The sequence below is a fragment of the Phragmites australis genome, chromosome 17 (genome assembly GCF_958298935.1).
Source record: "Phragmites australis chromosome 17, lpPhrAust1.1, whole genome shotgun sequence".
NCBI lineage: Eukaryota > Viridiplantae > Streptophyta > Magnoliopsida > Poales > Poaceae > Phragmites > Phragmites australis.
This window is the reverse complement of record NC_084937.1, coordinates 28,480,263-28,504,501: the sequence shown is the minus strand read 5'-3', so window position 1 is coordinate 28,504,501 and position 24,239 is coordinate 28,480,263. Positions and strand designations below refer to the sequence as shown.

The 24,239-nt window shown below is 43.3% G+C and overlaps 3 protein-coding genes and 1 non-coding gene across 5 annotated transcripts; 2 read left to right on the top strand and 2 right to left on the bottom strand.

Annotated features, from left to right (window-relative positions):
* Nucleotides 1-260: 260 nt before the first annotated feature.
* LOC133897703 (probable 1-acylglycerol-3-phosphate O-acyltransferase) lies at nt 261-8,337 on the bottom strand. Of its 2 annotated transcripts, XM_062338508.1 has the most exons (9): nt 8,009-8,325; nt 6,847-7,083; nt 6,328-6,374; nt 5,873-5,991; nt 5,634-5,794; nt 1,416-1,525; nt 1,227-1,326; nt 744-867; nt 261-649 (listed from the first exon to the last, which is right to left on the bottom strand). In XM_062338508.1, exons 1-9 carry the CDS (start codon nt 8,194-8,196, stop codon nt 521-523), a joined length of 1,215 nt encoding a protein of 404 aa, XP_062194492.1. In that variant the 5' UTR covers nt 8,197-8,325; the 3' UTR covers nt 261-520. The 2 variants fall into 2 exon arrangements, with proteins under 2 accessions (XP_062194492.1, XP_062194493.1); XM_062338509.1 differs by lacking the exons at nt 1,227-1,326; nt 1,416-1,525 and having other exon boundaries at nt 8,009-8,337.
* On the top strand, nt 3,182-3,282 carry LOC133898027 (small nucleolar RNA Z107/R87). The gene has a single exon (XR_009906046.1). It is a non-coding gene; the product is annotated as a small nucleolar RNA Z107/R87 (small nucleolar RNA).
* A 10,993-nt stretch (nt 8,338-19,330) lies between the features above and the next one.
* On the top strand, nt 19,331-22,544 carry LOC133897915 (bZIP transcription factor 29-like). The gene is made up of 4 exons (XM_062338744.1): nt 19,331-20,584; nt 20,676-20,808; nt 20,891-20,975; nt 21,880-22,544. The coding sequence occupies exons 1-4, from the start codon at nt 19,584-19,586 to the stop codon at nt 22,119-22,121; spliced, it is 1,461 nt and encodes a 486-aa protein (XP_062194728.1). The 5' UTR covers nt 19,331-19,583; the 3' UTR covers nt 22,122-22,544.
* Nucleotides 22,545-23,048: 504 nt separating this feature from the next.
* Nucleotides 23,049-23,790, bottom strand: LOC133897918 (protein LITTLE ZIPPER 1-like). Its single transcript, XM_062338747.1, has 2 exons — nt 23,600-23,790; nt 23,049-23,474 (listed from the first exon to the last, which is right to left on the bottom strand). Exons 1-2 carry the CDS (start codon nt 23,707-23,709, stop codon nt 23,267-23,269), a joined length of 318 nt encoding a protein of 105 aa, XP_062194731.1. The 5' UTR covers nt 23,710-23,790; the 3' UTR covers nt 23,049-23,266.
* Nucleotides 23,791-24,239: the final 449 nt, after the last annotated feature.

The window sequence follows — 24,239 nt, the reverse complement described above, 5'->3', positions numbered from 1 at the left end:
GGATGAAAAATGAGATATGTGTGCCAAATCTGGATTGGGCGAGCAAATTTTTATTCCCCATCCAAACACATGGCAAAAAGCTTGGGCATGACCAATATTTTGGTCAGGCTACCATTCGCAGCAATCCAAACATGCCCTTCATATCCAAGTCCAACACTCCCCACCCGCTTATATAATCAAGGAGTGAGGAGCCCTATTATACTTGTACCAGTTGAGATGAATAAAACAAGAAGGATCTGGGAACTAAGTTTGTCTCTCTGTTTCCACGCTTGAATTATTGTTTCCTTATGATATTGATCAGTTTCTTGCAGGTTTTACAACAGAAAGGACATGATCCGCATATTGTGACCCGAAAATCGACTAAAAAATCATACATTACATACCATTTTGTTCCACTCAATTATTACATAATATATGCATGGAATTGGCACAATCCGTATTATGGCACAGATACTTCCACCATCGTATAGCTTGCTTTATGTAAACTACTGTTGAGCATGAGACAGTTCAAGATGCCACCTTATGCAGATATGAGGCCATCAGGAAGAGTGAGACCCTCCTCTCCATCGCCTGATAAAATTTTACGGCATGCGTAGAAGATAGCCGAGTGGAACCCCGAAGGGTTATCTATAAACACAAAATGACCTCCCTGCAGTATATAACCACTATGGTTTAAGTCATTGAACCAATATTGTAAATTTGTGGTTTGTGACCATGCGATATTGCCAGAGAGGAAGACTGACCTGTGGGACTCTGATTATTTCACAAGGAACTTCCATCTCCTTCCGTGCTTGCTGCGCCCCTTGGTAGTTCATCCAGTCTTGCTGCCCATATATGAAGGTAGTGGGTACCGTCCAATCAGATGCACTGTCACAAATTAGAGAATAGTGAGACATCATGAAACATCACACAGTCCATTTATTGTACCAAATGAAATGATGATTACGTTGCCATCTGTTTCTTTTTTCTTTTTCTTTTTTTGGATAACTCGTTGCATCTGAAATTTACTATACCAAATGAAATCATGATTTCATTGCCAGATGTGAAAAACTATGGAAAGACAGATATAGTGCAATCATGCATGCCCTCAGCTGCTCACATCTCTGCTCTTAGATATGATTGACTAAAAGAGCCAATGCCATGAATTTGATAAACCAGCCACTGTATTGTACATGATCACCACTGCAGAACAGTTAACTGAAAGTAGAAAAGTACAAGGAGCTGACCACTGCAGAAGAGGCTTCCTTGCAAATGCCCCAAAGGAAAATATGTATTTCAAGCACAGCTCCCCACTAGCTTTGGCGGCTAAGGTATGGTAAATATAATCTTCATACATGACGAAGCAACAATAAGGGTCAGGTGCAAGTGTTATTTGAAATAATGCATTTACTGGATTAGGTAACCAAAACAAATACCTGTCAGCAATGTGGATTCATGATCTGTTAGTAATTCACCAGTTGAATGTGAACCGAACCTCGCACTGGTATATCTTCGCACCAAATTTGGACCCCAAGGACCCAATCCTCTGTTTGAGGGAAAAAAATAGATATTATTGCAAAAGGTAAGGAGTACTCAATAAAGAATAGTATTGTTGATTATTTTTACAGCTAAATTGCAGAAGAAGCTCCTTCACTTTGCACATTGGAGCAATGAGGCCCCTCTAGTTTAATTTGAATTTAAGGACCCCTCTACTTTACAGAAATGGAGTAACCCATGCCTTCTGATGATTTTAACATGGCCATATTTGCAGCAGCTGGCAGGTGTAACAGCCACACACGATGTCTGTATATGTGGGTTTATAAGAAATAAAAAGAAAAGATCCTACTCTTACCACTAGCTATCTAGTCCCCACTCACCATGGAAGTCCTCAATTCTCATCGGAAGTATCGGCAATCCCATTCTTTCCATTCCAATTGATGCTGTCCCCACTTTACATCGTAAAAGGTCGCAACAATTTGTAAGGTGGCTCAAAGTTGTGGTCGACACCACGCAACATGGATTCAGTACCACTTTGAATCTCACACGGCGCCTTCCGTGTTCCTGAGGATCTGTTCCTTGACTATCTCGGAGCATGCAGTGGTCCAACTTTAGGTTGTCATCACAAAATTGGGGCTGACTTTTGTTAATTTGGGCTTTCTCTGGAGTAGAACTTGGCAGGTGTTTCCAAAATTGAAGGCTACTTTCAGCTCATTTTGTGAATTGGAAGAATCACAATGATTGTGTCTTCAATGGGGCAAATCAGGAGGTTCAACATTTACTGCTCATCATCTGACAAGAAGCAGAGCTGTGGGTGGCTGCAGGAGCACGAGGATTAAGCCAGCTCTTAGCTCACTGCATTAAGAGGATTAGCACGAGGATTAAGCTACCACAGCTAAGCTGTGGTAGCTCTTGTGGGTAGCATGTAAACCACAAAACCAGAGTTTGTACTGTCAAATCTCTTTTCTTAATGCAGTGATGTGCAGGACTCCTGTGTGTCTGAGAAAAAAAAAAATCTACCAATCCATGTGTGCAGGTTTGGTCTGATGTGGAAGTCAAGAATGACTTAAAACACCACACTTCTAAAACACTTATACTATTTAAAATTAACTAGAAGGCTAGATCTCTACCACTTAAAAAATACGCAGTGATCGTTTCAAGATAGACAGGACATCCTGCCCCCTCGTCCCCTTTATTCTAATAGGTGGTCCATCTACCACCGCTGCACCATCCAAGCCCCCGTTGGAACAACTCTCCCTGTCCAACCTCGACACCATCGTTGCGCTCCTCTCGCGCTTCCTCTCCGTAGGCCAAGTCCCCGCCGCCGGCCGCTTCCTCTCCGCCGTGCTCCTCCTCCCGGACTCCTTAGAGCACCTCCATCTCCCCTCCCTCGCCATCCACCTCGCCTCCCCCTCCCGACCCTCTCCCCGGCCTTCACGCTCCTCACCGCACTCTGCCACCACCCAGTCCACCCCTCTCCACTCCCGCTCGTCACACCGCTGCTGGACCACCTCCTCTCCCTTCGTTGCGCTCGCGACGCTGCGTCCTCATTGGCATCCATCCTCCTCCTCCGATCCCCGTCCCCGTGCAGCCTGCGAATGTATGTTCCTCCCAACTCCGCCACCCCACATCCAGATCTGTCTCAAGTAGATGCGTCATTCGATCGGTTCTTCGTTTTCCTCTCGATTGGTTCTTTCTCTAGGGTGATGGCAGTGACGACTCGGTAATATTCAAGCTCAACAGACCAAATCACATCTCTCTCCATACGTGAGGTTGACCTGTATGCCGATTATCCCGGGAGAGGTCAAGAAGGTGCAGTGCGCTAAGGAGCTCGAGCCCACCACATCTACACATGGAGGCGACACCTACTCCCACCACGGTACACTCCTCGATCCCCTCTAATGATGATGCAGTTCGTTCCGGCCGCAACTCGTCACCGATGAGTGGTGCGGATCCGATTGCTCAGCCGTCGGCGCTGTGAAATCTTGCGTGCTAGGTGTGGGGGGGGGGGGTGTGCGACCCAAGTTGTTGATGGTCAATGTGGGCGCATTTTCGCCACCTGTGGAATTCCATGTCGTGTTTTTGCTTGGTTCCCTCCTTCGTGCTGCTCGTACTTCATTTACTCAATTATTTGGTAGCTTTTGTCTGCACATAGATCTCATACTTTGGAAAAATCTCCATTTTTTCTCCTTTTTTTCTATCACGATTTAATGTCGATTGATTGGATATTTGCATTGTGGTTGGCCGCTCCTCGCCGCAAAATCGGCAAAGCCTTCTTGTCGTCAGGGTACTGAACCATGAGTTTTCCTAACCTTATCTGAACAAGCCGTTCTTGGGAATATTTTTGTAACCACTAAAAATGGGCATGGATCAGTGGAATTTATAGTGGTTTTACAAGATTGCAACACCTTTCTATCTTTGAATTAAATTAGTCACCTTATTGCAACACCTTTCTATCTTTGAATTAAATTAGTCACCTTACCATTAAGGTGGTTGTAAAGCTTCAAGGCCAAGTATAGAGCAGAAATAGCAAGTTCCTCTGTAAAAATTGCAATTAATTATGTGATGATTTGGGGTGGGGCGGGGGGGGGGGGGGGTGAGATGCAGGTGGGTGCTTGGCGTTCTTAGCATTGGCAGCAGTGGAGGGGATCAACAAGATTGTGACAGGTAGCCTCGTATCGTTGTCGGAGTAGGAGCTGATTGACTATGACAAGCTCCAAGACCAAAGCTGTAATCGTGGACTCATGGATAATGCCTTCCGGTTCATGATCAAAAATGGTGGAACCGACAGTGAGGCCAACTATCCTTTTACCAGCCATGACGGGAGGTGTGATCCCACCCAGGTCAGTGTCATAGGTTTCTGCACTTAACTGCAATATGTATGCGAGTGTGTATGTCTGTGTGTTGAAGCTGATGGAGATTTGCATTTTGTTCAATGCAGAAAAATGCAAAGGTTGTGCCCATTGATTCGCACGAGGATGCGCCAATCAACAACGAGAGAGCATTGCAAAAGGCGGTGGCGCGCCAACCTGTTAGTGTTGCCATTGAAGCATCCAGCCGTGCATTCCAGCTCTACCATTCGATAAGTTACTGCTGAATCCCTCTAAGTATTGCCCCATACATATTCAGAAATATTTTCTTGATTTTAATTTTCTTTGATATTTGACACGGAAAGCATTTGGGTGATTGAGAAGGAACACAATAGTATCCTCAATGGGGCTGATGAGTGTTAGTTTGCTCTGTTGGGTGGCAGTTAAATTCATATTTGTTTGCCACAGTGTTGGATATATGTATATCTTCCTTTTGGTAATAGCAATACCAAATCATAAGTCATAGAGAAGCTTTCTATGATACTGTTGTTTCCAAAAAAATCCAGAAAATGTTCTTTTAGAAGAGAAACTTAATTCATCAGGGCTATGTTTCTTTTTTCCATAACGGGGGTGCACCCAAATTTCATCACCTTTTCGTAACGAAATTACATACTAGAGTTCAAGTACTGGAAATAATAGCAACTAAAAGCAGTTATAACGAGTGTTCTTACTAAGTCCATTTAGCCAACTTATATTTTGTAAGAAACTTGAGTTCAAATACTTAGCATACTAAAGATTCTTCGGACAGATTATTCGGAGAAGAAGATGTCACCAGAGTTCGCACAGAGAAGGCGGCTGGAGCATGAATCTCCTCGTGGATCATGAGGTCGGAAATTCGACAGATTTCTTGTCAAGAAATTTGTCATCAGATAAATAGCATTTCTCTATTTTTTATTATAAGATCTGGTAGGCAGGGAAACAAAACCGATAAAATTGTGAAACATGAAGATTTTTGCACCGAAGAAAGTGTGAAGTTCAGTCTGCGTGTGAGATCTAGATTACTTTTCTACATTGCTGGAACTTATGTATCAATCAACTTTGTGTTGTCAAATTGATAGTTGTTTTATTGCAATGCATGTGTTTTACTCGTTAACTATTTTATCTCGTGGATTTTTTTGCTCCCGTTACAATGTACGGGCATGTACTAGTTACTCCAACATTTGAACTGAAGTAGAAGGCTTCTGTTGCAATTTTGCCTTGTTTTTTTACATGTTAGACATAAAATGAACGAAGCAACAAAAAAGAGTTAATTGAGATTCTAAATTACAGGGGAGAAGCTTAGCTTACCTAACAATTCTTTGAGGAGTAAAATTAGACTGCCAAAGATGATTCACTATCATGCCTTTCCATGTTGCTCGAAACTTGGTTAACCACTCCGATCTATGCTCTGTTTCTGATGAGAAGCCAGCAGGACCAACCAAAATCAAGTGCCGAACGTGTTCAGGGTGCTGAAATATGACTGAACTTGTTAGTAACCATTAGGCATCAATAGAGATGATTCACTCACTAACCTTTTAGTAACATACCTGTAGAGCATACTTGGCCGCAACATATCCTCCAAAAGAATGACCAAGCAATATAAAATTACTGAGGTTCTTAGCCTTGCGCCATTCCTCAAGAGAATCAATGAACCATGCCTCAGTTTCTGTTTACAATCACAGCCATAAGAAAGGCAGCCATTACCGTAGCATTCATAATAAGCATCTACTAAGAACTAAATTAATATGGGAATATGATAGAGGAAAAGTCTATCTAGGTGTCTCTTGGTTCCAAATATGTACAAAATAAAGGGTTAAAATTACTAAAATTCAACAGAAAAGAACATCTTAGAATTCCCCACTATAAAATTAGGAGTCCATGGCATGCTGAATGCTGGACATAGTAAAGAGCTAATGGCAGCCAAGGGTTATCAGTGCATAATAAAATAAATGACATCATGTTCCAAAATCGCGCAGGTATGAAAGTATCAATATATAATAACCTTCGGTACTTTTACAGGTGAAGTCAGGTCTGCTTGATCCACCCCAGCTGCAAAAGGGAGGAGAAAGTAAATGCCATAGTGCCATGGAATGCAACAGACAATGTCAAGTAACAAAAAGAACAGCATAAAGCATGGTTACACACACATGGCACATTTTTGTAATTACAGAGGTATACTTTCCGATAACTGAGCTAACTTTCCAATATAACTGAGCTAGCTTTCCTTCTTGAGAAGGCTAAATGTTTCCTTGTGAATGAGAATTTAAATTGTAGTAATATATTCTCTAGGTTTGTAAATACCAAAAAGGCATAAAAGAAAGGAAAATCTAGAGGAAAGTAAATGTAGGCAATTGATTCCTCCAAACCATATTCCATGACATCTTCAATTAAAAGATCTACCATATTTACTACTTGAAAATAAATCTTTTCTTTCTTTCTATTGATAATTTACTAGAGTGATCAACAGCAATACCTATAGTGGTCGATACTAAAAATTTGTGTGGGTTTTCTCAAAACTTACCCAAGCTGATCAATGGCGATCACCCTGAAACGGTCTGCAAGGGCATCGAAGTTTCGAAAGAAGAACCCTTGTGAAGCAGCGTAGCCATGGACCATGACAAGGGTGGGGGCATTCTCCTTGCTATCAAATGTTACAGTATTGATGAACCTTGGTTCGTCACTTGATGACCTGAACCATCTTACTTTTGACCCAGGAGGAGCAGAGCCAATGTTAACTTGTTCCTGGACATATCCAGTTCTGTAAAAGTACCAAGAAAGGTGCATCATGTACCAGAAAAATGCAAAAAGATTCGGAAGAATGAAACGGGAGAAAGACCAAAAGCCTTTATCGACAAGATAGCTGTCTTAAAAACACGATCATGAATGCCTATGGCACAATCAGAAAACCAGAAAACATATTAGCAGGTTAAATCTCAGAATTACACAGACGATAGGGGACGACATGGCTTTTGTATGCCGTCTTACATAAATAAAAATTCAGTATAATCAAGGTCAATATGCATTCACAATGACTAGATCAAAATGAAGAAAAGAACTCTCTTCAATTGGAAAGTGCAGTTCATGACATCATGAATATTTTCTGCAGTTTAGGAAGACCAAATGGACAAAATTCAAGCAATGGACCAAATGGTTTCATTCACAAATGGAACATAGGACAAAACATACATCAGTAACAATACCTCATCAAATACGCTACAGAATCGCTGCATCGCTTGATAATTTAAGTGGATTTGCTCATTGGTCCCAAACAAAGACTACCACAGGATCTCAAAGAGAAGAGACATTACTACCGATCGATTCCATGCTCAACACATAACAAAACCATCAAAATCAACATAAAGTAGCTAAAAGTTTGAGGCCAAATGATTCCAAATCGACAAAGGTATTTCTAGTCCCCAACATCTAGCTGCCGTAAGACTGTAGCACTGCTCAATCAGTCTTCATGAAGGGAAAGGCAATTGCCCTACTCTGGGCTAAACATCAATACCCTCTCGAGCTGATTGCAGATGCAGCAACAACTAATCACTTATCTAGTACCAATCCTATTCCGAAGAAAAACTACGCCTGGTCCAATTCCACGACGGAGAGTCGGCGCTAAGTAACTAGCTGTACCGATCAAAAGCCTGAAGTTACGGGGGGTCAAAGTGGGGAGGAGGCGGTACTTGACTACGGAGAGGAGGCGCTTCTCGGCGGCGATGATGCGGTCGGTGGAGGTGGGGATCCATCGGAGCGCGGGCGGCCACACCCGCGCCCACCTCGACCCCGCGGGCGGCGAGGCCGTCGTCTCGGCCGTGGCGGCCCGTCTCATCTCCTCGGCGGCCATCCTCGTCGCGGGGGCAGCACGGTTCATGCGGCGCGGGCTTCGTTCCCCCTCCTCTGCGGTCGGTATCCTACGCGGCGGCTCTGGAACGGTCTCGGCTGGTTGGAGTTTCGGCGCGGCTCAGCTCAGCTCAGCTCGTTAGCGGAATCGAGCCGGTTGAGGCCTGCTGTTTCTATAGCGGACGGTCTCGGTCTCGCCCGCCGCCGACCGCGCGTCACGTTGCGTAAGGGCGTGCGTGGTTGCGTGCGCCTTGTGATTGGAGCGCAAGCAAAGCGAGGGAGCGGCGAGCCCGGCCAGGCGAGGCGTTTGACCGCGCGCCGCCTTCTCGGAAGCTTTCTGGTCGGGCTCGGTGCTAGGAAACGCGCGACGCGTCCCAGCTGTTCCTTCGGTGCGGCCGTCTCGACGGCAATGGGTCAATGGCCGTATGCCCTGTTCAATAAATTGGAATCCTTCCGAGCTTTTCCGCACGAGCTGGACGTACGGGATGACGCATGTCGCAACAGCTTATGGCGCGCGCTCACGATCTCCTGCTTGTATTCCTTTAAATATCGTATATATGGAGAAGCCTTGTACGTGCCAAAAAAATCGTCACAGAGTCGAGGTGAGCATTAGGTGTTTGGTATTTCTTTCCCCAATCTGAATCCACGGAAAATTAAAAGTGTGAGGTTAACGAGGTTCATTTTTTAAGTATTTTCTTCTTATCATTTCTCTGTTATTAAAATGGATGGTAGGTATAATTGTATCTCCTCTTCCCAATTGATATCTTATATAATTGAATTCATAGTATTGGTATCTTGTTGATGAGAATTCTCAACATTATATGGCCTTTTTTACAACCATCTTTCCATAAGCTTACATGTCATCATACATTACTCAAAAACTCAATTACATATTGTATCGTATATTCATGTGTAATATGTTTATGCTAGAGAATCAAGAGAAGGAACATAAAATTTAAAATCAATCAAGCATCCATAAGCATTAAATAGATAACTTACTTGACATTTTTATATAATTGTATCTGAGCTCGGTTCTCAATGGTGTAAGTCTCAATTAATACTTTCTTCGCCTTCAGTCGTTTCTTTGCAATTTGCAAAACTCTAATTGCAAACTCTAACCTTATAATTTAATTGAAAAAAGAAGAGTTGGTAACCAATTAATTGAAACACTACTTTATTTGCTTGAAAGTAATTGACTTGCATAAAAAATTGGAAAGAAATTAATGTACCAAAAAAATTTGGAGCCATGGTCGCTTGATTGCTTCAGGAACTGGAACCCAAGAATCACTCGACCAGGCCGTACCAAAAGAATCACCGTTACGTGGTCTTGCCTGAATGCCATGGGCGGAGGGCTCCTATGTGCTGGCCGGCGCCGGAGCTCAGGGGAGCCCTACCCGGCAGCCTCCTAGGCGCGAGCGCGACCATGCCAGTGCCAAGGCCGAAGGGAGAACGGACGTGGAGGGATCGAGGACGAGGAGGCGCGCCGCTAGCCGCGGCGACTGGCAATGGCACCGGCGGCGAGCACCGGCCGGCTGCCGCTCGCCCCCCCGCCTTCCCTGTTCTCTTCGCGATCGTAGCCGTCCGAGACTTCGAGCGTACGGGCGAGCCTCTGGTTCTGTGGGTGAGCCGTGAGGAGGCCGATGGCCCAGTTGGTGCAGTGCTATGCAACCGGTGGTGGCTGGCTGATGGCCCAATGAACTGCTTGCGCAAGCCGCCAAGAACTGATGGCCCGTAGATGATGGTCTAATAGCCCACGGTGAGCCCTGCAACCCGGTGCATGCACATTTGAACTACAGGAAATACTTACATTAAGTCGATGTGACTATTCATGTAAACACATTATTATACTTTTTGGATAATCTGTTCCAATTAATCCAAACTATGACAAATGTTAGGTTGGTACTTTAGTCCTTCTGAAGAACTAAAACTGTGTTGGAATAGCTGCACTTAAGAATGCAAACCAGACACATACATCATGGATCCCATTGAAATGCATAAAGCAGCAATCCTAGAACAATCTCAATTTGACATATTATGTGTTGTCCATGTAATCAGCCAAGACCCAAAAGTCACGCTGATCAACAATTGTATTGAACCAAATCTTTTAACAGTATTAAGTGATGGTTGATGAGCAGGGACGAATTAATAATCATGAGCCTTTTCAAGTTCGATTGCGATTGAAAGAAGATCAAGGAGCATGTTGCCACAAAGATATTTCACTTGTTGCAGTAACCATGCTTTCCGGCCTTTTTCAGAGATTATCATGGTGCGAACTATGGTTAGCATGTAGTTGAGCTGATCTAGAAGTAGTACCTGCAGTGCATGAATCATAATTTGTGATTTTCTTATTAGTGCTGCTCAATACCAATTGTAGCTGATGTACTACTTACATATAGCTTGGCATATCTGATATGAGTTATAAAAATTACATTGAACCAAATCTTTTAACAGTATTAAGTGATCGTTGATGAGCAGGGACGAATTAATAATCATGAGCTTTTTCAAGTTCGATTGCGATTGAAAGAAGATCAAGGAGCATGTTGCCAGAAAGATATTCCACTTGTTGCAGTAACCATGCTTTCCGGCCTTTTTCAGAGATTATCATGGTGCGAACTATGGTTAGCATGTAGTTGAGCTGATCTAGAAGTAGTACCTGCAGTGCACGAATCATAATTTGTGATTTTCTTATTACTGCTGCTCAATACCAATTGTAGCTGATGTACTACTTACATATAGCTTGGCATATCTGATATGAGTTATAAAAATTACAAAATAAACTCCAGCCCGCCGCTTCAGGCGAAAGCTGAAGCTGAAGGTTGAAACTCTTCTGCACATTCATTTTATCTTGAACTATTTAAGTTTCTCGTATCTGAGTTCGGTATGTTTACACATCTGAATTTGTTTGCATTTCCTTTTCCATTTTACAGGTGTCAATAGAATATGGATTGTCTGATATGATGAATACTGAAGCGATAGGTGATATTGTTAGTAAGGTGGCACCCAGCGTCAATAAGTGGTTTCCTGACTTGCCAGAACTTGAAGCTGTCTTTCCACTGAAACCATTGACCATTATATAGAGCCAATCTTCTAGGAGGTATGCTTTTCCACTAATTTGTGGATTTTTTGCCGCTAGTCTGCTACCTTTTGTCCAGAAGAAACACTTTGTTCACATCTCATAAATAGAAACGAGCACTTTGTCTATTGATCATACCAATTTCGTTACAATATTTTATCTTTTCCATGTTTCATTAAAATTCATCTTTTTTCTATATATACATGGAAATTGTTTTCTCATATACTGCTACATTCCATGCACGCAACTATAACTTCACCTTCGAAGGATTATTATAATTTCTTTGTCAGGTGCAGTACTGGTTCACATTACCTTTCTCTACCTGGATATATAAAAAGAAAAGTTCTTAATGAGTCTGCTATGAGATCACATAAATGAGTCTGCTATGAGATCACATACATGCATAAAGAAACACTGCCACATACTCAGTCCACTGTACATATAACTTTCAGTTGATGTTGTCCTTGTGATCAAAAGCTGCATAACATCTTCAAAACTGCTAAATAATTGGTGTGCTAGTAGTTTCAGTTGTGAGCAAGCAGATAGTAGTATGTATTTTTGTCTCAAGTCTCAACAGCACGTTGTGACGCCGTTAATAATACTAGGCAAGCCATCGTCATATACTCCGCCACGAAAAAAAAGCCCTTTGCATCGAGGTGAGTTTAGCAAACATATGTGAAATTCACTTGAGAAGCTGTACACTTAAGATATTACATTATTTTCATAATTTTATGTAACTAACTAGATTCTAAAATTTACTTTGCAGGATTATATTACCAAAAATACAATGACACAGGCGGCAGTAGCCCATAACACCTTTTTTGTTTGACGGGTGCACTTTACAAAGGAGGATTCAGCAAACATACTTCAACCGTATTAATAAATCAGAACATTATTTTACAACAAAGGTACAAACTGCCACTATTGTTATAACTATGTGCATAATAAAATATTTTATCCATCGTTACTAGACAGATATAGCTGAAACATCCAATGATAAAATTTGATTAGTGAGTTTACAAAATCTTATACCATGTCAAAAGAAACAAAACTCTTGTCATCTGGTCAGGTATTGAAAGTATTGAATTAAGAGGTTACAATAGCAATTTTATTAACTATATTAACGATAGAAATAATATATGTAAGTATTAGACTTGTCTATCTACATTTAAAATGTTTACTTTTTTGCGCTTACCTGTGATATTTGACTGCTTATCTACAGAAAATTAATTATAAAAAAACGAAAGCTACTAAAAGGAGTAGATCAAATTTGGAATTTAGTAATATATCTACAGAAAAAGATATAGCCAAAGAAAATCAAAACAAACGACAAAAAAATACAAAATCAAAAAAAAATTATATCTAAATATAAATCAAGGTATGGTCCAATTCTCTTCTGTGTATATTCAGTATTTAAAAACAGTTATGAACATCGATCATATTATGGTTCTCTAAAATACTGATGCCAATACTACGATGCTATAATTTGGTATGAAGAAAGAGTTGAACACGAGTCCAGATCCAGAAGAACAAACATCGTTGTGTTAAAGGAGGTAAAATACGTATTCCGCCATTTAAAGAACCTCCAGAATTTCTTGCAAACTTAATTGACTACAACGGTGATAACCGTTGTAAGAGATTTCTACGGAAAATCAGGCAACAACACAGCTTATTTGCTTTCACATCCATAGGTGCTAACATAGACAAGAAAATAAATGGAAGCTATGGACCATATGTATTTCATATAAATGGCCAAATACAACATCGTATAGGATCTTTATTGCCAAATAAAAATAATATACCTCAATTTTCCCAACTATACATATATGACACCAAAAATGAAATAAATAACAGAATACGAGCTATACAAAAAGAAGATCTTGATGCTACAGATTTAGACTGTGATATTATAAAAGGACTTATAGAAATGTTAGATGAATACAACCCAATAGTTAAACAATTTAGACACGCAAGAGATCTGCTTGAAGAATATAACGGCATAGATGTGAGCATTCGAATAATAGGATGCAAAAAAGATGGCTCAATTCAATATGAAATGCCTAATAATGACGAGTTAGCTCTACTTATAATAGGGGATATCTCTAAAAAAATTATAAGAGATATATTATCGTTCAAATTCTAAGCGAAGGATTGCAACGAATTTCTATATTATATCATGCATTAATGGCATTACAATATCCTCTTCTATTTCCATATGGAGAAAGAGGTTATTAGCTCGGTGTTTATTACTATAATAATAGTACAGGAGAACCAAAAATACAAAAACGAAACAAGGTAACAATGCAAGATTACTATAGATATCACATGCACTATAGAAAAGGCCAGTGAAATCCATATCTATGCTACGGACATCTATTGAAACAAATAATAGTAGATACACGTGCTTGTATAGATGAAGATATACTACAGTTTATAAGCAAAAATCATGACAAGCTAAGTGTTTTGCGGATTCAGAACACACTCTTTTGTATTCGAATTGCTCGAAACACGCGCTTTTATATTCGAATTGCTCGAAACACGCACTTTTGTATTCGAATTGTTATGTATGTATATCGCTGTATTGCGGAAGTGCCAGTATACATACAATATATGGAAAGAAGTAGAGACAATTGTAATAGAAACACATAACTTTATTCATTCATTATCGAAATCATAAAGTACAGTTTCATCTGATTACGATTTCTCACACACACGTACAACGCACATGCTACTGACTAAGTCTTCAAGCGATCATCTGTCCTATTTCCCGTGGTCTCGCAAGACCTCCGGTTAATTACGTCCGGCTTCCTGGACAACCTCCGATTAAGTTGCGATGATAGTCGTCATACTGAGATCGTCTCCGAGTCTACAAGGCTGTAGTCACATGCAACAAGGACCAAACAAAGTAAGCGTTATAAATTAAAAGGCAGCGAAAAATAGGATAACAGTCTAGCATGAGCTTTTTGGACTGTTTATGTATCTCGGGTCATCATCGGCCACGTAGGCCTCAGAATTATGTATGTGAGAAGAGGTGAGCTAGGAGCGCGGCATGACGTGTAGCTTCAACCGGAAGAGGCAACGAGGCCACACCCGGGAGCTCCATGTCATGCTTGACTCACTAACTTCCTCCTCAGCCTCGGACTTGTCCTCATCGGTCGTCTCCGAAGGCAACAGGCAACGAGCCACACAGGCAAACGCCACAAAGGCGGAAAGCAACATAGGCAAACACCACAAAACAATGGCAGTAGAGGGCAGGTAACAGCAAGCCACAACTAATCATCATCCAAGTCTCAAACAACTACCAGCATTAGCCATAAAGAGACAGCAAATTATATCTCAAGCCCACACTACCAATTAGGGAGATAGCTAACATCATCCTATTGTGAAGAGATGGCAAATAGCTTCTTCCACCAACAAGCATGTCAGATAATATTTCCCAGCCGGCAACAGGTACTCATAAGCCACAATCCTTAAGTGATCCAAAGGGCTGATCACTACATGCATCAGGTAGTTTTAAGAACAGGCAACAGATGATGAGGCATAATCTAGAAAACACCAGGTAACCATCGGCCAGAAGCTAGGCTAACATAACTGGCTAAAGTTGTAAACAGACCATCAGGGCCAACAGCAAAGAGACCATGAAAAGCACTGGGTAATCACCAACTTTCAGCATCAGATGATCATCGGCACGGAGAGACCAAGGATTAGGCAACAACATACACCAGAGAACCACATAGGCAGGGTAATCACCAATGAGCCACGAAGGATAATCCGGGTAATCCTCCGGGAGGGGGTTCTCTGTCACTTTCAGCTGGGGTCGTCTGGATCCTCCGGGTTGATCCGGATACTCCAGGTGGCTCCAGAACAGCCATTTTGAGGGCAAAAATTGGTCGGTTTGATTTGGGAGCCTCTCCAAGCCAAAGAGGAACATGTTTGGGATAGTTCATGGGGTCTAGAATTCACTCATCAATATAGCAACTTGATTCCTAACTCAAAACTTATCCAAATCCTTTAATTCACCCCAAAGCTCAAGAACACCATAACTTCATAACCTAAGCTCTAAAATCGAAATCGACCAACCAAATCATGCATTCTTTCCATAGGAAACCTAAGGGACTTATCCAAGATGATTGTGGAGCTGGGTGACCATCGGGTGATGGAGGAAATGGAGGAAAACGCCAGGGAGACGAAGAAATCTGGTGTTCCTCACGTTTCAACCTTAAACACCAAAAGAGTCAAAACCGGCTCGAATGAAAACGAATTGGATGGATGGATAGCTTATGAGCTAAGGATCACAATGGTACCACATGCATACCTCAAATCCTTCTCTTGAGGCCGGATTTTGAAAGAAAGGGAGAGAGAGCTTGAGAGGGGAGTGAGAGTGAGGTGATGCAGCAGCAGCTGTGCCACTGGGTGGGGCTTGGGGGGTGAGGGAGGACAGAGGGAGCAGGTGGTGCTGCCCTATTTGGTAGTTAGGGATGGTGGGGCCACCTGTGGGGCCCACATGTTGGAGAAAAGAGGTATTTCCAATACGATTTTTATTCTTTTCTCTCTCAAATTTCTTTCTCTTATCCAAATGACCCAAAATGAATTGCTCTAATGTGTCAAAATAATTCCCCTCAAATTTAATTATGACGCTAATGACACATAATTAAGCTTAATCACACGATTACAGAATTTGGGACGTGACATTGACCCACCGCTTCTGATTTTCATTTTGCTCCATGTCGAGCCATTCAATGAAGTCATAGATAGGTGGAGGATACTGAACAAACAAAACAAGATATGAGATTAGTAAAACAGTGCGTGAAATCGGGAACAAGATGTGAAAAGTATCACATGACTGATCTATATCGCTATACCGGTGGGTACTCATACGGTGCATGTTGAGGCTTGTCATATTGGTAGTTGACACACATGAAGAAGTGTAGGCTATAGGTGTAGGAGATGTCTCAGGACTTGTGAAGCCTACAAAGGTCGCCACAGAAGCGTATCGGTGGTTCGACCCCGTGGGGGATGAAAATCCCCCAATATTTCTTAGGTGGGCTTGATGGAGCTGAAGAAGACATTACAGTTGAGAGAGCTAAGGAATAAGTGGTCTATCTATGGATGATGGTGAGGTTATTTATGGTGACTGGGGACTGGTGCATGGATTGAATGCATGGGCTTGGTGGGGGGCTGGAGTATTGGATTCCCTGTTATAAATGGAAAATTTGTGGTATTGATGCTAGGCAGAGATTCTATGTGTCAAGATAGATGTGTTGTCATTTAATTTATAGTTAAAGCTCTCCCGTGTGGTCACTTCTTGTCTACAGCCTGCGTCAGGACAGAGGTGTTGTCATTTCATGGTTAAAGTTGAGTTGTGTTGTCACTTTGTGTCTACAGATTACATCAGGATAGAGGTGTTGTCATTTCATGGTTAAAGCTGAGTCGTGTGGTCACTTCGTGTCTAAAGCTAGACTCCCGACAGAGGTGTCGTGTGGTCACTTCGTGTGTAAGTAGCTTTGTAAGAAACACTTTTCTAGCTATATCGTGAGCAATTCATACAAAACCGAGGACGATAGAAAGTAGTGTGCGGTCACGTTGGATTAAGAAATGCAACTAGCATGCGGTCAAGTTGGATTAAGAAATATAGTTATAATATGGTAAGTAGACCATAGAAAGGAGACACGCCCGAATATGTAAGACAAGTTTGCTAATCGAAGATGCATCCTGAAACAGACATATAAGTTACAAAAGAAAAGGTATAATCCTACTGATGTCTCCCTCGTTACCATCGACCGTTCCCACCATCATGGTTTCAGAGCCGCTGCCGCTGGTTCACCCTCACGTGGCCCCTAGAATAGATCAGGGCGTCCGGTGGACCAACCTGCATGGTAGGCCTAGTAGGGATGAAAGGTGTCGAGGCCTCCTCCTAGGTGTGTTGCGTCCGAAGTGGAGCACTGGGTAGCTGGTATTGCGCGACGATATCGTAGTCCAGTGTGGCCCTGAAGAAGTCCCTCACGAGGTCGAAGGAGGGATCTGGCCCAGGCTTATCCTCCTGACTCAGGTATGACAACTGCAAAGGTTTCATCGTCGTCCATGTGTACTCACTTGAGGGCCTACGAATAGATGAATATATTAGATATGGTAAATGTGCAAATGAAAGTATTTATATAAAATGCAATATTGTACCTGTATGGTATGCAGATGCAATGGCCAGATGTGAGTGCCGTAGTAGGGTACGAACGGTGGAGCTCCGAATGGTGGATGTGCGACCGGTCGAGATGCAAATGAAGACGGCCCGGCTTCATCACCGTAGTAACCTACGGAATATATTAGATATACTATTGAATATATTGAATACAACAATTTATTGTCACCCATTACTCAACTTTTACTCCCTTTTACTTGACGACGTACTCCCTTTTACTCGATTTCACAACCTTGAATTGCCTCTGAAGAGACAGTGACCAGAATTTAACTATATCAATAACAACCTCCTTACTAGGGTACATAGCACCCTGGGACACCTCGTTCTCATGATATTCCCATGGTGTCCGATGAGCCTCACTCACCACTAGCTTCGAAAATTCCTGATTTCTCTACTTTGCAGGAACATGAGTATTTCGCTCCTCGTCGGATAAATCCTCACCGGCAATAGCTTCCTCCAGCTCTTAATCCCCCATCTCCATCTCTTCAATTATGTTAGGAATATGCTCCCCTCATCGACTACACCCATCGGTTGCATCTCACGCACATCCCCAACATCTTGCTCGTCCCCGACATTTGCCGGGTCAACTTCATCCACCACTACCTGACTTGTTCCTGCTACTGCTTCCGCAAAGATTATCTCTATTGGATCCTTCTGGTACGCCTCAACTAACAGCACAAGAGGGAGACCACGTTCACATGATATATTTACATACTGTCTCAAAGTAGATATCGCATTAATCGGGATGAGCTCCTCAAAGTACCCCTGATTAGCACAGCTTAGCGCAGCTCTCAGTTTAAGCTCATATTGCTGAGGATCTAGTTGAAAATGGTGCATCAACCACTTACACACGCCCACTATGGTCCTCTCATTGGCTCTACTAAGTCCCTTAACGACCTACTGAAATCCAAAGAGATCTACACCGCTAGGACCGTAACTAATTTGATCTTCACCATAATATATCTGAAAATATAATTTATCTGACATCCCTGTAAACATTAAAAAATATATCCAATGTTAATACCGAAAAACTATATTTCTGATTATCGAAATTCTAACAAAATTATCGACACCGATGATCACCTAACAATAGGTTTATTTAATATTACCACTAAACAAACTAAACTAATTAAACTAATTAACCATCCGTCTATTTAATAAAGTTTCTAATTAGCTATAATTATTACTTACATCATTATTCTGTAAAATCTAGATATTCAAAACTATTGTACTCTAAATACTATTATGCATCTGATGACTATCCTACCATGTCATAATTAATATTTACAATATACTACAAAATACAGTATATCCTAAATTTCTAAACCTTAGGTCGTATCTAATATAACTTCTGTTATACCGCTAAACCATAGATCTAGTGGTACTTTAATTACTAATAAAAACATAAGTATAAAAAAATTACCGAAAAATGAGATCTAAAATCCGCAGAACAAAAACAGTAGGGTTTCGTTACGCTGCCTCCCTTTCCTCTCCTCTCATCTTCCCTTTTTTCTGATTAAAATAAGGCTTTTTCCTGAATTTTAGTCATTATATAGGAGTAGAGGGCGAATGGGGGCGGCCCCTAACCGCCCCCTGAGAGTGCCGTAACAGGGCTAATCACCCTCTCCGAGGGCAATGAGGGTGGCGGGTATAGGGAGGTCCCTACTCGCCTTCTGAGAAGGCAATTAGGGCGGTAAGCGTTGAGGTGGGCTCCACTCGCTATCTAGAGGACAGTAAGGGGTGACGGTGTCACCGTGGCATCCTGCAGCCACGGTAGATGTTTATTTCTATAAATTTTACGATCAGAAATCTTTTTATTTAAATATTTAATAGAAAAAATATAAAAATAAATAACTCCCTGCCAAGCGCGTGGCTAACTGGCTACCGCCGTCCGCGAGAGCCCATCTCAGCCGGCTCGCTGTCCAAGCCCAGTGGGCGAAACCGGTAGAGAAAAGACGCAGGCAAACCTGCCGTTTTCGTCCCACGCGCCTTTCCTTTTCCGCGCCCCGCCCCCCATTTCTTCACGTTTTGCTCGCTGTCTTCGCCTCTCGCCGTCCCCCACCTCGCCGCCGGCATTGCGCAGTCCCCCCTCCCAACACCCTCCTCCGAAACCCTAGCCGCGGTTCCGTCCGTCTCCCCTCGAGCCGCCGCCATGGAAGAGGACCGCGCCGATCCTTCGAGCCGCCCCCCTGTCCTCTCGCCGCCGAGTGCCCAGCCCCCGCGCGCCCCCGCTGTTCCCATGGACCTCTCCTCCCAATACCATCGCCACTTCTCGTCGTCGCTTTTCCTCTCGCCGGTGGCTCCCCGACTCCCCTCCGTGGCGTCCGGCTCCGACTCGACCTTCAGCTACTACCAGAGTCCGCCGGCACTCGCTCCCGCGGCGGGCGGCGGCGGATCGCATCTCGCTCGGTCGCTTCCTCAGCCGCGGTTCTTCCCGATGGACTCGCTAGCTCCGCTCCCGTACGCCCAGCCGGCTGCGGGTGCGGGGGCGGCCGTCCTGCGCTCCCCGCCGTCGCCGGGCTTCGAGCAGGGGCCATCCGCCCTGCCGCCGCGCGGGGCGGGGCACCGTCGGTCGCAGAGCGATTTCCTCGTCGGGTTCTCGCGGCCGAGCCTGACCCTGCCAGTGCCACCCACGGCGTCGCTGACGGCCGAGGGGTGCAGCAAGTCGGTGGACGCAACCGCCTTCGACGACCTCTTCAGCAGGGACCTTAGGGGCATGGGCGTGCTCGGTTCATCTGGGGACGGCGCCGAGGAGCGGCACGACTACCTGGGCGGCCAAGTGAACGGCTGCCCGCGCGCGTGGAGCCCCGCTGAAAGCAGCGACAACGAGGCCGAGAGCTGGGCGACGGGTGGCCGTGGCCGCGGCGGTGCAAGCCATCCTCGGCATTGCCGCAGTTTGTCGGTGGACAGCATCATGGGGAGCCTCAACATTGGAGCCCTGGGGCAGGAGTCGTCGAGACTGCCACCGCCGTCTCCGGCGGCAGGTGCTGGCGGCGGCCTCTCGCGCACTGGAAGTGGGCCCTCGGGCGGTGCCGCTGCACTCTTTGCTACTGAACTTGCCAAAGGCGAGTTCGATGAGGCTGAGAGGAAGAAAATCATGGCCAACGATCGCCTCGCTGAGATCGCGCTGACTGATCCTAAGAGAGTCAAGAGGTTCGAACTTTTTGGAGTTCATGTGGGAGGTTAATTCTGGAGTGATTTGGTTACTGAAATTGAGCTTTTTTTTTTCTTGCAAAATTTCCAGGATTCTGGCTAATCGGGTCTCTGCTGCAAAGTCCAAGGAGCGCAAGGTGAAGTACATGGGGGAGCTCGAGCGTAGAGTTCAGGTGCTGCTGATGGAGACTGCTACACTATCTGCAAAAGTGGCAAAGGAGCAGGTTTGTTCTCCGAAGGTGGTGAGCATTTTGATTTGGCTCAAGTTTTGACAATTGTAGTTACTGTCGTAGTATATTTTTGCAGAGGGAATCTGATGCACTTAAAACTCAGAACAATGAGATGAAGATCAGGCTGCAAGCACTGGAGCAGCAAGCACAGCTGAAAGATGGTACGTTTATCCATTGTTTCTCAGCATTTTCAGTCCCATTATTCATTGGTTTTTTGTCTTGCTGTGGATGTACACCACTAGTGTAAAACGCCGTTTTCTTTTGTTTTTTTCTTTTACCACAGCTTAAGGATGTTTAAGTCTATTTTATCTTCTTGCAATAGATACACAGCTCTCTTACATGTTCTCGAAAATAAATTCCTGTGTGGCAATAGAAATCGATTGTCTCGGAATATGAGAGTCACTACAATTGATATATGCTGGGATTTATTTTCAAGACCACAACATTCGAATATTTTTTAACTGCGGAGGAGAATTTATATTAGCTGGTAAATAGATGAGGAATGTAGAAGAGCCAAAGTATTGGCATCGGTTATGTAGTTCAGTAAACCAAATGTTATGAGAAGCTAGTGATCGGAAATAATACTGAATGCATTTCCTTTGATTTTTTAATGCCACTGCAGCATTGGCAACATGGCACATGTTCATCCTATTTGATGGACTTCTTTCCTAAGGATTTTGAATTCAAGAAGGAATTACATGTTATTGCTTTACCTCATCATATTGTTCTCTTTATTGATTGTATAGTAGATTTCTTTATGCACTGACATGGCATTGAGAATTTTCCATTGATTTGCTTCATGTTTCATGAATCTTGTATGCTTTGTTAATCTGAATAACTAACTGAATGTAGAGTGTCAATGTTCTAACGAAATAGTTTAGAATATTTATGTTCTGGCCTACAATCTGAGTTATACCTATTTTCAGGATTCATGTGTCACGATCCCACTGTTAATTTTTTCATTAGGCTTGATGGACCTTATTTTCCCATGTTTCATTGCAATTTTGTTTCTTTGGCTTATTCAGTTACTGATTTATCGTTGGTACATCATTATTCTGTATCCAGCTCTGAATGAAGCACTGAGTAATGAAGTGCAGCGCCTGAAACATGCTGCTGGTGAGACCAGTGATCCTCGTGCACCGAACGGTTCAGACCAACGTATGAACCGCCACATGATTCAGCAGCGGCTGCTGCAACTACAGAAGCAGCCATTAGAGCCCCAGCAGGCTCAGCAGCAGCAGCAGCAGCAGAAGCAGACACAAGAATCAAAACAGTTCAAGGCTCAGCAGCAGCAGTGGAACCATTAGAATGATTTCACAGAGGACATAGAAGGGGAACTTCGATTCAAGTGGGGATACCAAATATGTCCCGGATAATATTTTGCTTAGTTTTAGGACAACAGTGGTTGGATAATCCATATTTTTTTTCCTCCGACGTTATTTTATTGAATGTTGGTAATACCTGGGCTGATTTTGTGCTCTACAAACTGCCAGTATCTGTAGATTTGTGCTAGAACTATCAAAATTCTTTTTAGGTACATTTGTTCTTCGTGTTTAAAGGGGTAACTTAAGGGCAATATGTAGTACGACATATTCTGTAGACGTGAGTTCCTGTAGCTTATACCCGCACTCATTCGATTCATAATAACTTTAATGTTTTGCCTCGAGTATAGAATTATCCATATTATGTAGACATGTTATCTTGATATGGATCCTTCTGCCCAGCGTTGCAACTTCGGGCTAGTCTTTCCTGTGGTTTTTTAGGTTCTGACGCCTCTGAAGCAGGGCGGATTCAGGCAGTTTCTGCGTTACATTTTTTCTGCCATGAGAAAGTTTGGTGCAAGTTCTGGATATAAGTGTGTGCTTGTGCATATTGCCACAGATACTGCAAAATAGTAGCACTTATCATCGGTGTCTAAATCTTTTGCCAAACAAAAAGGGGAGGATAATGAAGAAAGCATCTCCCGGATATGTGGTCCTTCTGCCTGGATATGCTGAAGGCTAGAGCCTGCTTTTCAGCAGAGTGAAAAAGGCTGGAAAGATTTCTTGCTGGCCCAACTCTTTGAAGTGGCAGAGTTTATCTACTTGGCAAACTCAAGGTGGTTAACCGTCATCTTTGCCTCTCAGTTTCTATTCTAGTAAAAGGAAGTTTAACTTGCCTTTGATGTTCTTTTGATCATATCTGCTTTTATTTCCCTTTCGCTGTTCTCTGAAAAGAGCCAGTTGCAAACAAAATCCAGTTGAATCCTGCTCTTGTAATGCACAGAGCATCATGCTACAGAACACACAAGAGAGCTCCGAAAACCTAGTGATTTGTGAGCACAAACATGGTGGAGCAGCCAAGCAGATACCTAGGATTCTACAAGAACTAGCACAAGCGCCAAAAAGTGCTCACTAAGGAGAGAACACTGGTAGGCTAGCTACTCCATGTTTAGCAGCCAGAGGAAGAAGTCTCACGCAGCTCCTGCTCCCGCCGCCGGCAGCCCGGCCTCGGCAGCCGCCTTGGAGAGGTTCTCCCTCAGCGCGAGGTTCTCGCGGAGGAGCGCGGTGGCCTTCTCCCGGAGCCTCTCGTTCTCGGCGACGATGCACCGGTTCTCCAGGTAGAGCTTCAGGTTCACCAACTCCATGGTCTCTGCTCCGGCTCTCCTCCCCAGCCTCAACCTGTGTATGCCAGCACAAACAAGCTCAAGAATGCACCAAAAAAGACTAGCAGTTGCAGCAGACGACGATTGCTGCTGCTCTGCTGCTGCTGCAACTACAACAGAACAAGTTTGCATGTCAACTACCTCTTCCTCCTGATACTGACCGAGACATGAGGCTTCTTCTTCTGCTGTTGCTGCTGCTTGAGGACAAGAAAAAATGGGTGTTTCTTGCTGTTCCAGGAGCTGGAGCACATATTGCTGGATGGCGTATGCTGGTAGTTTGTGGAGTTCAAGGACTTTGAGATGAAGTGTTTAAGGGTAACGCTATATAAAGAAGGATCTCACCTCATGGCTTTGGTGCCGTACATGGATCGTGGTGCTAGCTTTAGGTTTTTGTTTGGTGGTGCATGCACACATTGACATCACGCATGTGACTTGAGGAGATGTAGTCCGGCAGGCAGCTCCTCCATCATGGTGCATGGACTATGGTATTTGGTATGTCCCAATGGATCTTCCAGGAATTAATCATTTTCTAGCATATTTCATCAAAAAGATGAGTGAGACAGCAAAATCTTTTAACAGGGGTAGGTTGGAGAGCAGAAGATTACAAATGAAGGGAATCATTTGAGTTCAGTAGGAAGCACCCAGAATTCAAATTGGCTGAATACTTGTGTTCTCTCTGTTATCTTGTTGGTGACACACTAGATGTACATAAAAGCAAATTGCTGAATTGAGTTGATGCTATGCATTATTGATTCTTGGTCCGGGTGCTTGCATGATGAAG

Excerpts from the sequence above, each read along its gene's own strand:
- LOC133897703 (XM_062338508.1), bottom strand. The coding sequence starts at position 8,196 with ATGAACCGTGCTGCCCCCGCGACGAGGATGGCCGCCGAGGAGATGAGA. Across the intron at positions 1,526-5,633 it reads ACTCCTCAAAGAATTGTTAG|AGGATTGGGTCCTTGGGGTC; the intron begins GTAAGCTAAGCT and ends TCCCTCAAACAG. Across the intron at positions 1,327-1,415 it reads TGAATCCACATTGCTGACAG|ATTATATTTACCATACCTTA; the intron begins GTATTTGTTTTG and ends TCATGTATGAAG.
- LOC133897915 (XM_062338744.1), top strand. The coding sequence starts at position 19,584 with ATGGAAGAGGACCGCGCCGATCCTTCGAGCCGCCCCCCTGTCCTCTCG. Across the intron at positions 20,585-20,675 it reads GATCCTAAGAGAGTCAAGAG|GATTCTGGCTAATCGGGTCT; the intron begins GTTCGAACTTTT and ends CAAAATTTCCAG. Across the intron at positions 20,976-21,879 it reads GCAAGCACAGCTGAAAGATG|CTCTGAATGAAGCACTGAGT; the intron begins GTACGTTTATCC and ends TTCTGTATCCAG.
- LOC133897918 (XM_062338747.1), bottom strand. The coding sequence starts at position 23,709 with ATGTGCTCCAGCTCCTGGAACAGCAAGAAACACCCATTTTTTCTTGTC. Across the intron at positions 23,475-23,599 it reads GTCAGTATCAGGAGGAAGAG|GTTGAGGCTGGGGAGGAGAG; the intron begins GTAGTTGACATG and ends TGGCATACACAG.